The sequence below is a fragment of the Phaenicophaeus curvirostris genome, chromosome 20 (assembly GCF_032191515.1).
Source record: "Phaenicophaeus curvirostris isolate KB17595 chromosome 20, BPBGC_Pcur_1.0, whole genome shotgun sequence".
NCBI classification, from domain to species: Eukaryota; Metazoa; Chordata; class Aves; order Cuculiformes; family Cuculidae; genus Phaenicophaeus; species Phaenicophaeus curvirostris.
Window position 1 is genome coordinate 9,988,097 of NC_091411.1, and position 11,904 is coordinate 10,000,000.

The window sequence follows — 11,904 nt, forward strand, 5'->3', positions numbered from 1 at the left end:
CTGCTCTGCCCCAGCAGCACCTCTGATGGAGCTGGGTCCCTTCCATCCATGGGGGACTCCCCAGTGCCCAGTTTGGTGGCCAGGCTCCTCCCTCCCCCAGTGGGGAGACACATGAAGCTGGTTGGATTAAGTTGCAAAGCTGTAGCTGGTAAGAGGAGGCAGCTGCCTCGTCTCATGAACCAATTTGTGTCTCATTTCACTAACTTCAGCTTTAACCACTGAAAAAGAAAGGTAATTTTCAGCCCTGGGTCATATTTATTACTCAAGTTATCAGTCCTTGTAATCAGTATTAGCATCACTGCGTAAAGTAATACAAAACTAATTAGTATCTGAGTGAATTAGATGGATGAAGCCTGTAGACTGGATTGACAGTGGAAGAAGCTAATTCTCAAGTTATGAGTGATAAAGTGTTGGCTTTGCTCTGCTGTGATGAATCTGCAAACAAAAGAGAACAAGACGGGGACATCCAAGGAGTGTCTCTCTGGGGTTTGTTGCCTGTGGGTGCCTTGGCCAGGCTCTTTGGGAGACCCAGGAGGGCAGGGGGATGGCTGAGAGGTTGTATCAGTCACACAGTCCCCCCAGAAAGGGGCAGATGCACTTGGGGAAACTGAGGCACAGAGCCTGAGACATACATTAGCACCAGCAAATCCCAGTTGTGGGGCAAGAGCACCTAAAAATCCTGATTTTCCTTCTTTTGTAGACTAGCTATTGCTTGCTACTGCCTTCCCGGAGCTGAGCCCAAGAGCCCAGCCTCCAAAGTGGCTTTGTCCTGGGTTTTGGCCCTGGGAAGCTTTCTCCCTGTTCAGGACCTGACTCCCAGCCTGATCCCAGCTGGGAGGCAGCATTCAAAACCAGCCAAAATGCAAAAGATCTCCTGGAACGATAACAGCGGGGCAGTAGCGTGTGTCAGCCCTCGGTCCAGGAGCGCGCGGCAGCGAGCAACCCTGGAGCAACGCCGTGTTTTCTAGCAAGCAACACGCAGAACAAGTTTTCTGTAGAAAGTCGTTTTCTGACTGGAGGCGTGCGACTGACCTAGGGAGATACGCCAAAAAAAATCATCATCCTGAACCAAAACATCCGAGTAACAGGAACCCACTGACACGCCCGCAAAACCTGTGCTGACTTTAATGGGCTCAGCTCTAGCCCAGAGGCTCTGACATGTGTTGGCACTCGCTGTTTAGTGTCAAGAGCAGCTTTAGCTTAAACACAGATTTAGTGAAGTGACGACCTGCAAAGGAGATTATTCTGTTCCAGTGTGCTGTAAGGAGCGTGTTCTTCCTGCTGCAGAGTGTTTCAACTCGCTGTGTGAGTAACAAAAGAAAAGGCTGCAATGGTTGGTGTGTGGAAGGAGTAACTCCCAGTGTCCATAGCTGGGGGGTAACTTTCCGGAGCAGTTGGACTGCGTGATCCCAAAATGTGGCCACTCCTGGAGCAAAGTTGGACTCGATGATCCTGTGGGTCTTTTCCAACCTAGTGATTCTGTGAAAGCGCAGCACCAGGCATGGGCAGCTTCACACAAAGTCCTACCAGGAGCTGGCAGTGATCTGCAGCATCGTGGTCGGTGTTTCCAGAGCGCTTTGAGTTCTTTAATCGCTGTTTTCTTTTCTCCCTTCACTTTCCCCACGTGTCCATCCGTACCCTTCCAGTGGCAGGAGTGGAAGAGTTTGCTCTGTGTTGGTGACTGCGTCCAGCTCCAGGACTTCTGTGAGTGATGGTAGTACAAGCAGGGATGAAAACAAACAAAAGGGCAAGAGCATTTAGAAATCAGACCCCAAAACCAGAGAGACCTGGTACCATTTATTGCTGTGGCAGTTGTGACCTGCTGAGGGACAGATGCCCACAGGAAATGCAATAGAAGCTTGTCTTATGCTCCAAAGGTGATGGGTACAAAGTGTATTTTCTTTAATGAGGATGAACTTGCTTGGCTGCCTCCAGGGTAGGTGAGGTGCCTCTTCTGCCTGGCGCTATTCACAGCCCTCCTGCTGCCCACAGGCTGAGGTGGAGGATTTCAGACACCTCCTGCCACAAGCGCAGGCAACGGGGAGCAGAAGGGAAGGGAGTGAGTGTTTTCTGAGTTGAGAGATGGATGAAGATCATCATCCTTCTCTCGGAGCAGAGTCCAGGGCTGTCACTCCATATCTCTGTGGTGCTGGGCAGACAGCAGTGAGGCAGGGTGACCCCTCAGTGTGCGTGATGCTGAGCTGCTCAGCATCCACATGGCCTTCAGGTGCCGGGTGTGCTGTGTGGTGCTTGGTTCTCAGGGTGCTCTCCCATCCATGTGTGACAGCGATTGTCCTTTCCAGCCTGCATCTCACCTGTCTCCGTGCAGTCCACGCTCATGTGCAAGTGCAGCAGCTCCTGCTGTGGGGCAGCAAGAGGGATTCTGGCAGCCTGGCATCAGTCGGGGCTGCAGGAGGGATGCAGAGTCCTCCAAGAGGGCCATTCGGAGCCTCTCCATCAAAGTCACTTAGTCCAAGTCTCTAGGGAGGATCCCTGAAGTTACACAGCAAAGTCCTTCTGGGAAGGACAAGACCTTTCCTGCAGCCCCTGGCTGGAGGGCATGGCATGTCTCTTGGGTCTCTAGTGAAAAGAGGAGTTGAAAAAAAGCTGAGATATGGTCTGTCCCATGTACTGGAGAGCAATCCCAAGAGTGCCCTGCCACATTACTGAGTCCTGTTCTCCCAGGACAGGAGCTGCCAGCCCTGGGGTGATGCCTGGGGCACTGCCCTCCAGTGAGCAACCATCTCAGCTGGACTCCTCCTCACTGTAGATGCTGGGTGTCAACTGAGATGTCTTCAGCATTTACTGAACCAGCTTGGAGCACCAGCAGGATTTGAGGCTGTTGAAATACGGATGTGTGTAAAACAGCAGCTCCCTTCCTCTCACCATGCAGTCAACAGGAGTCCTCTGGCTGGGGTCCACAGACACCATCCCCACCAAAGCTTGGGAGCAAGAGAAACTTCAGCACCTCTTCTCTGAACCAGCCAGGAGAGGGAGACAATGACCACCGTGTCCTGCAAGCTGGCACACACAGGAGTTGCCTCTGTTTGCAAACCTTGACCCTTGCAGGGCTCCTTTAAGCAGACAGATGCATTCTGCATTATCACTTCCCAGCAGCGGAATTTTCCACTAAGTATCTACTTTGAAAGACCGTGTTCTTTGCTTTTATCTATTATTCTTCCTCTTTCTCTGCTCAGGATATATGCATGCAAAGAAGATCTTTTGTTCCCTTACAGCTCATCTTTTCCTGCTGTTTACTCTCCGCTTTCAGCAGGAGAAGCACCAAGAAGGCAGCTCTGCACCCCTGCTCCAGTGGGGAGGGCGACTGTAGCAAGCACCTCAGGAGAAGAAAAATTTGGTGACATCATGAGGGTTTTTTTTTCCAAGGCAATGCCTTGTGCAAAAAAAGAGGGGAGTTGCACCCCTAAGTGATGGGGAGAAAGGTGAACTCAATGCGTTCAGCAAAACAGGTTCTGCAGAGATTTCTGCAGAGGTTACAATGGGAATTTGCTCTTTAAGGGCCCTGGAAGCCCTTTAAGGACCTGGAAGGGCCCATCAGTGAATGCCATCAGGTCAAAAAGAGTCTCCTCCTTGATTTCAGTAGTGTTTCTTCAGATTTTCTTTAGCATGAGTAAAGGCAGTGTCAGGTCTCCACATCACGTTTTTATCCCTAATGGATTTTTTTGTCCGTATTACAATTTTGTTGCTATACTGGACTTAAAAAACCAGGGAAATCATTACAATAAGGAAGAGGTTTCTGTGTTTGCACATCACCTGCTTCAGGCACTGAGGTGAAAGGGGTCGTTTTCCTACTTGATGCCCACAACCTAGCACAGCATGAGGTGACCGACAGCGTCTCATCACACAGCAGCAATGACCACCTCAGAATAACCCTTTGCCCTGAGTAAGGGAAACAGAGCAGCATTTCAGAGAGTCTCTTTATTTGTCGGGTGTCTGCTTGGGACCAGCTGACATGGGCTCCTTGACCTGTTGGGCAGAACCATGGCTCTCTGCCTGTGTGGGTTATACCCTGCAGGCTCCGGGTCATCCTGAACCCACTGCTCATTAGTACATGAAGTCACTGGACTTTCTGGGAAGCTATGGAAGAACAGCCAATCTTTTATGTCCCTACCTTAACTCCCTTTATCTTACGAGCGAAGACTCCCCAAAACCTGCTGCTTTTGGCTATTTTATAAACACTGGAAGCAAAAGAAAGAACAAAAATAACCTGGATTTCTTTCTCCCCTGTTATTACGCACACAGCCTCTCTTTCACAAGGGTTTTGCTCTAGAAAAGTGGAACACCTCTGTTGACTGCTGCTGCCAAAGCCCAGCAGCCCCCAGCCAGCATGGACCCTCTGTGCCAGGCACTGGGAAAAGATTCCCAGTAACTAAGCCCCTTCCTTAGCAGGGACTTGCAGCTGCTACTACTCTCTCTGTGCCTCCCTGTCCCCATCTGCAGAAGCTTTAATCATCACAAAGCATTTGAAGGGCATACGAATGAAATCACCTGCGTGCACTGGTAGGAAATGAGTATTTAGTCCAGGTGGAATCCAGAGCAAGGCAAAGGAGTGCTGAATGCCATTTTAAATAATAAAGTATCCATAGGTCTAATTCCCTTTGTATGTGTTTGGAGTAGAGAACAAGGGACAAACTTTACTTACAAACTCCATCTCAAAATGAACATTAAGATGATTTAAGTGTAGCACTCAAGTGTTTTATATGGCATGAAATCAGATAAATAATCAAGAGTCTCAGCTGCTACAATGCTGAGCACAGGATAAGCACCTGTTAGAACTGGATCACAATTGGGAGGTGGGGTTTGTTCTCAAAGATTGAAGCCAGCTGAGGCTTTTGCTTAATGAAGCTGTTCCTACAACCACAGCCTGAACCCCCTCCTTGGTCCAGACCCCCTCCTCGAGCTCAATGCTGCAGGAGCTGATGGTAGGTTTGCCATGGAGAGGGTGCCTGGGCTGGGTGAAGCTGATTTTGTGAGGTGGAAATAGCTCAGTTACTGTAGGAGCCCTAAGCAGAACAGTGTTTTGTTAACAGGGCAGGGGTGTTTTCTTATTGATTTCAGCAGCAGCTTGACCTGTCGGATTAGACCTGGGTGGGGGAGAAGGCAGGGGTGACATGGTTTGAGGGTGCTGGGAAGTAAATAAAGGGAATGGCATGTCAGCTGCTGGCTCCCAGCTGCCAGTGTCTGATTTTGCTGCCCTGTTGTTGAAGGGACAGGATCCATCCTGGCATCTGTGCTCGTACTCTAACTCATATCTTTTTCTCCACCTGGTGGACTTGCTAAATGTGCTTTCATTGCAGTGCTTTACAGAAACTCCCCAGTGTTTCCTGCAGAAACAGCTCCACTTGGCTGTCGCCTGTCTCTGTTCCCTTTGCTTTGCCCAGACCAGCCGTGCTGGGGTGCACTGGGATAATCCCATGCCAAGGACCAGGACCCCACCTAGGGGGAAGGTCCATCAAGGTGGGACAGGCACAACTCCCTGCTTCCCCGGTTGGAACTTGCTCCACACACCAGCCTGGATGTTGTATGGCAAGCAAGAAATTACTGGTGGGTCAAAACCTTGGGGCATCCCTCTGTGCCCTCTCATTTGTAGCCCAGCCACCTCTTGGGGATGAGACCCACCACCCCAAGGAATGATGCCATCGGAAGAGCGACTCCAGGGGCAATGGGTTTGGAGCTGGGCTGATCAGGCTTTAGTGGGAATGTGGTGGCTTCTATGAGATGGCCAGGTTGGGGTTATGTGGCCATGGAACAGTGCAGGGTCTCCTGCAGCAGGGTCGTGGTGTCTGCTCCAAGACGCTGAAGATGGTGCAGAACAAAAGGTGTTACTTCTGTCCTCTGGAGAGGGACAAAGGTTTAATTTCATAAGTTGCTTTGCACAGGGTGTTTAAAGGTCTGCTTAGGGAAGGGTGTGCAAGGAACCGCGGCTCTCTGTTGGTCAGAAACTTTGATTCTGAAGTCACCAGGACAGTTCTGCAAACACCTTCAGGAAACCCGAGTCATGAAGAAGCTCCATCTCGCTGCAGACCATCCACCAGGCCCATATAGACGGGCTGCGTGCTGTTAGCAGCACGACAGCCCAGGATGATGCTCGGAAGGGTTTGCCTCCAAGCCATACCAGCTATAGAAAGCCAAGGGTTCTCTTTGAACTCTGTGGTGGGATACTCTGGCAGGGTCCGACGCTGTCCCATCTCTCCTGTCCACACAGCCCTGCCTGCTGGGGACGGAATGGGAGCAGCACTGCTGACTCAAGGGCAGGCAGAGTTGCTGAAGCTTTTTGATTGTGGTGTTGGTTTTGTTGTGCTGATGGAGGGCGGCGGTTGCAGGGCGTGGTGATGGGACAACTCGGGATGTGGGGAACGCTCTGGGAGTGTCTGGTGATGTCTCTCCTGTCCAGCCAGGGCTTGGGGCAAGAGCAGCGCTGCCAGCTTGAGGGCAGAGCCGCTGAGGCGTTTTGATTTTGGTGACGGATCGCGGTGAAGGGGGATGCAGGGATGCTCTGACTCCCCGCATCCCGGCAAGCTCGCAACTCTGGGAACCGCCAGGGTCGGGTTTGCAGTTACGGGGGTGCTGCAGTAGAGCAGGGAATGCTGCTCGCGGCTGCCTTTCCTGCTGGGAGCTCCCCTGGAGACGCCGCATCTCCGCTGCATCTCCAGCCCTCGGTCCCTGCATCCCGCGCCGGGTACCGCGCCGGGTACCGCACCGCGCCCGGCAGCCGCCAGGGGGCGCCGCGGGGCCGCGCCGCAGCGGGGGCGCTGCAACCCCCCCCCCCCATCCTCATCCTCCTCTCCATCCTCCTCATCCTCCCCATCCTCCCTCCACCCCTCTTCTCCTCCCTCCCCACATCCCCTCTCCGTTTCTTTTCGGCTCTCCCCAAATCTTCCCCCACACACACCAAATTTTTCTCTCTCCTCATTTATTTTTTTTTCCTTTCCCCAAATCTTAACTCTCCTTTCCCAAAGTCCTCTTCCCCTCTCCTGAAATCTCTCCCCCTCTCCAGGAGTACTTTACCCTTCTCCTGAATTTTCCCCCCTCCCCAATTCTTTCCCCTCTCCCAAGTCCTTCCCCCTCTCCCCAAATCTTATCCTCCCTTCCCTAAGCCCTCTCCCATCCTTTCCCCTCTCTCCCCTTCTTCTCTGCTTTCCCAAATCTTACTCTCCTTTCCCCAAGGCTTTCTGCCCCTCCCAAAGTCCTTTCTCCCCTCTCCTGTTATCTCTCCCCAATTCTTTTCACCAATTCTTTACCCTGTCTCGAAATCTCCCCAAGTCTTTTCTCCTTCCCTTCTCTCCTCCTTCCCCAAATCTCCCTCCCCCAAATCACTCGTCCCCCTCCCTAATTTTTCCCCCTCTCCAGACCTTTTTTCTTTCCTTCCTTCCCCCCTCCTGAAATCTCTCCACATCTTTTCTCTTCTCCTTCCCCAAATCTCCCTCCCCGCCCCAAAAAACCTTTCCCTCCCCTAAATCTCTCTCCTCCTCAATTCTTTCCCCTCTCCCCACATCTTTTATTCTCCTTCCCTCTTCCACCCATCCCCAATTCTTTCCCCTCCTGAAATCTCCCCACATCTTTTCTCCTCTCCTTCCCTCCTCCTCCAAAAACCCCTCTTTCCCTTCCCCAAGTTTCTCTCCCCCTCCCCAATTCCTTCCCCCTCCACAAACCTTTTATTCTTTCCTTCTCTCCCAAATCCTTTCCCCTCTCCACAAACCTTTTAATCTTTCCTTCCCTTCCCAATTCTTTCCATTCTCCCCAAATCTTTTATTCTCCTTCCCTCTTCTTGCCCATCCCCCTTCTCCCCAAACCTTTTCTGCTTTCCTTCCCTCTCCAGTTCTTTCCACTCTCCACGAACCTTTTATTCTTTCCTTCCCTCCCCAATTCTTTCCCTTCTCCCCAAACCTTTTAATCTTTCCTTCCCTCCCCTATTCGTTCCCCTCTCTCCAAATCTTTTATCCTCCTTCCCTTTTCTTCCCCATCGCCAGTTCTTTTCCTTCTCCCTAAACCTTTTATTCTCCTTCCCTCCTTTCCCCCATCCCCAAATCTTTCCCTTCTCCCCAAACCTTTTATTCTTTCCTTCCCTCCCCAATTCTTTCCCCTCTCTCCAAATCTTTTATTCTCCTTCCCTTTTCTCCCCCATCCCCAATTCTTTCCCTTCGCCTCAAACCTTCTAATCTTTCCTTCCCTCCCCAGTTCGTTCCTTCCCTTTTCTTCCCCATCCCCAGTTCTTTTCCTTCTCCCTAAACCTTTTATCCCCCTTCCCTCCTTTCCCCCATCCCCAATTCTTTCCCTTCTCCCCAAACCTTTTATTCTTTCCTTCTCTCCCCAAATTCCTTCTCTCCTTCCCTTTTCTCTCCATCCCCGCTTCTTCCCCCTCTCCCCAAATCTCCCCACGCCTTCTCTCCTCTCCTCCTTCCCCCTCTCTCTCCCTCCCCCAATCCCCCTCCCTCCCTGCCGTCCCGCCCCTCTCCTCTCTCCTCTCGGCTCGGGCTGCGGGCGCAGGAGGCTGCGGGCACCGGGAGCCGCGGCGGAGGCACCGGGAGCCCCATCGGCAGCTCCGGGGGGGCGGCCGCGGACCATGGGCCGGCGGCGAGCGGTGCCGGCGGCCGGGCGGGTGTCGCAGCCCGTTCCCCGCGGCTCGGAGCCCGGCGCCGGTGCGGAATGAAGGGTGCCCGGCGCCCTCCCCCGCAGACATGTCCGTGCCTTTACTCAAGATTGGAGTCGTCCTCAGCACCATGGCCATGATCACCAACTGGATGTCGCAGACGCTGCCCTCCCTCGTGGGGCTCAACACCACCAAACTCACGGCAGCCACGGGCGGCACCTTGGATCGCAGCACGGGAGTAAGTGCGAGGCGGGTACGGGGGGCGCCCGGAGCATCCCTGCCTCCTGGAGCATCCCTATGTCCCCCAGCATCCCTGCCCTTTAGAGCATCCCTACCTCCGGAGCATTCCTATGTCTCAGTGCATCCCTACCTCTGGACTATCCCTATGTCTCAGAGCATCCCTACCTCTGGAGCATCCCTGTGTCTCAGAGCATCCCTACCCGTGGAGCATCCCTATGTTCTGGAGCACCCTTACCTCCGGAGCATCCCTGTGTCTCTCGGCATCCCTGCCCTTTAGAGCATCCCTACCTCGGAAGCATCCCTATGTCCTGGAGCATCCTTACCTTCAGAGCATCCCTACCTCTGGAGCATCCCTGCCCTCTGGTGTATTTTTATGTCCCAGAGCATCCTTTCCTCCGGAGCATCCCTGTGTCTCTCAGCATCCCTGCCCTCTGGACCATCCCTGTGTCTCAGAGGATCCCTACCCTTTAGAGCATCCCTATGCCCTGGAGCATCCCTGCCCTCTGGTGTATCCCTATGTCCCAGAGCATCCTTTCCTCCGGAGCATCCCTGTGTCTCAGAGCATCCCTGCCCTCTGGACCATCCCTATGTCCCAGAGCATCCTTACCTCTGGAGCATCCCTGCCCCCTGGACAGGTTGCCCCCCACCGCCCACCCTGCTCCCACCCAGTCCCTCCTCTCTTGGGCATCCCCTGGGCTGCCTAAACCCTTCCCTGCCCGGTCATCCACGCCGCGTATCCCCAGGAGCTCCTCAGGTCCCTCCTTGTGCTCTCTGTCCCCTGGCTCTGGCAAGAGGCTCGGCTGCCACTCCTCAGGGTGATGGGCTGGGGGGGGGGGGGGGGGTTGCCAAGTACCCCCCAGGGGCCGTGCAGGAACAGAGACTGGGGTCAAGGTGATGCGGGGATGGCAGGAGACAGGGCGTTGGGGTGGTGGTGCTGGTAACCCCTCTCCCTTCCTCCTGCCCTCGCGTTCCCTAACCCTGGGCAGGGTCTGGGGGTGACCCGCCTCATGCAGAGGGTTGCAAAGTTTCCCTTGGTGCTTCTTAGCAGTCGCTGGGGGAAGCAGCTTGGGACATCAGGTGCGAGTCCCTCAAGATCTCATTCGCTTCCCTGCCTTTAATCAATAGTTGTTAATGGGATGGAGAATGCCGTGGAGAAGTTGTGGTATATTTAGGTCGTGCCGTATGTTTCCTGTCCCTGTTTTGCTGGAGGGTTGGTACGGTGCCTGGTCTTGCCATTTTGGAAATAGCTGAGCAAAACAGTCTTTCCGTCTGTCTTCCCTTAGCAGGATAAAAATTGGGCACCTTTCGCCTCCAGGCTGCATGCTTGTGCCTTCGAAAAGAACTGATGTGTTCTAGCTCTGCTGTTTTAAGCCGAGTACCTCATGGAGCAGTTCTGCTGATTGTGAATGAAGCTGGGATTTTTTTTCCATGTTACCAGGAATTATGAGACCCATTTATTATTTCCCCCTCCTCTGATTGTTTGAGCTGGAGAACTGAATTGTCTGTCTGTCTGCATAGCCATCTCTCTCAGTGTCTGTCTGTCAGTGTGGGTATTTGCAAGGTTATCAGAAACTGAAACAGTAGAAAGGACATTTCCCTTCTGGTTGGCAAAACGATGTTGCTTTCAACGTGATCGGAGGCTGTGATCAAATAATGTATTTTGCAAAGTGCTTCGAGATCAAAAGAAAATTAAGATCAGAGAGGTTTGGAGAGCACAGGGGACACCAGACGGGGCAGGGAATGTGCTGTGTTTGTGGCTGGGCTCCTTTTCTGTGCCGTGTCCTGGAAGCTCAGGTGGAGGCACTGATCGTACCCTTTGGATCTCATCCCTCCTTTGCTGGGATGCTTTGCAGGGCACAGCACCAGGGTTTGCCTGCCCAGGACCCCCAGAGCGTTTAGAGGGAAACAGTTGTCTGGTGAACCTCCTCATCCCAAGGAGAGTCTGACAGAGATGGGTGGGAAACAGAACTCCTGGTGCCCATTTACTCTGGAGAGCTGATTTTTTATGCCACCGGATCCAAGAGAGCTCTGCAGAGGCGCATTGATCACTGCTGAGCCCTCAGCCATGACATCGTATCCTCATGGTAGCTCGCACGCATCCTTCTCGCTGTGTCAAGGAGAAGCCAAGCGCTTTGTAATGTCGGCTGGGCAGTGGGTTCCCCCCAATGTGCTCAGTGCCTTACAGCACATTACAACCCTCGTTGCTTTGTGTCCTCGTGTCCACGCTTTCCCACTTGCGTTGCCTTGTTGCTTCAGCTCTCGCTCTCCTTTTCAGACCCTTCTTTTATTTGTCCTCAATCCATATTTTTGCATTACAAGTGAATTTTGCCAGCTGGGCCCTCGGAGGAGCCTCCAGCAGAGCTCCAGGATCTGCTCCATCCCTGCTGCTTCCTCTGCTCAGCCCCTTTCACCTCCCACACCCCTGCCAGGCCTCCCCCAATTTACTTTAACCCCTCTTTCCCTGTGTTAATTAGGTGTTGCCTACCAACCCAGAGGAAAGCTGGCAGGTCTACAGCTCTGCCCAGGATAGCGAGGGACGTTGTATATGCACAGTGGTGGCACCTCAACAGACGATGTGCTCGCGTGATGCCAGGACAAAGCAGCTGAGACAACTATTAGAAAAGGTAACAGTTGACCCTTTCTGGGAAAGGTGGTTTGGTTTGGCGTGACACCGGGGGTAAAAACCCAAGCGAGCTCAGCTGAGCCTTGGTTTCCAGGGAAGATGGACCTCTTGGGCCAGCATAGTTGTCCCCATGCACATAACAGGGAATAATCAGCCACAGTTGAGAAGATAAATGTGCTTGAGAGACGTGGATCATGGCCTAAGGTCAGGTTAGAACTGCTGAGATCGAAGGAAAATATCGAACAAGCACATTGCTTTAAAAAAAAAAAGGATGTAATTTGCTCGTTTTTTCATTACATTAATACAAGCAGTTTCAAAGGATGAGCCTCGAGAAGATGAGAGCAGATAGAATTAAAAACCCGAAGCCCGCACATTCCGAGCCAAGCTGATATTAAAAAGGTCGAATAAAATGGTATAAGCGGTCGACATC

At 52.7% G+C, this 11,904-nt stretch overlaps 2 protein-coding genes across 3 annotated transcripts in view; one reads left to right on the forward strand and one right to left on the reverse strand.

Moving 5' to 3' along the window:
- PIERCE1 (piercer of microtubule wall 1) overlaps positions 1–11,904 on the reverse strand; it is a 378,509-nt gene that overhangs the window by 213,696 nt on the left and 152,909 nt on the right. The gene's annotated exons all lie outside the window — the stretch shown is intronic.
- OLFM1 (olfactomedin 1) overlaps positions 1–11,904 on the forward strand; it is a 35,207-nt gene that overhangs the window by 3,808 nt on the left and 19,495 nt on the right. Inside the window, exons 1-2 of one of the 2 annotated variants that reach the window (XM_069873675.1) lie at positions 8,571–8,849; positions 11,326–11,475. In XM_069873675.1, the coding sequence (XP_069729776.1) occupies positions 8,700–8,849; positions 11,326–11,475 (300 nt within the window). In that variant the 5' untranslated portion in view covers positions 8,571–8,699. Of the gene's footprint in view, positions 1–8,570; positions 8,850–11,325; positions 11,476–11,904 lie in introns of those variants that run through there. The other variant, XM_069873676.1, reaches the window with a different exon arrangement.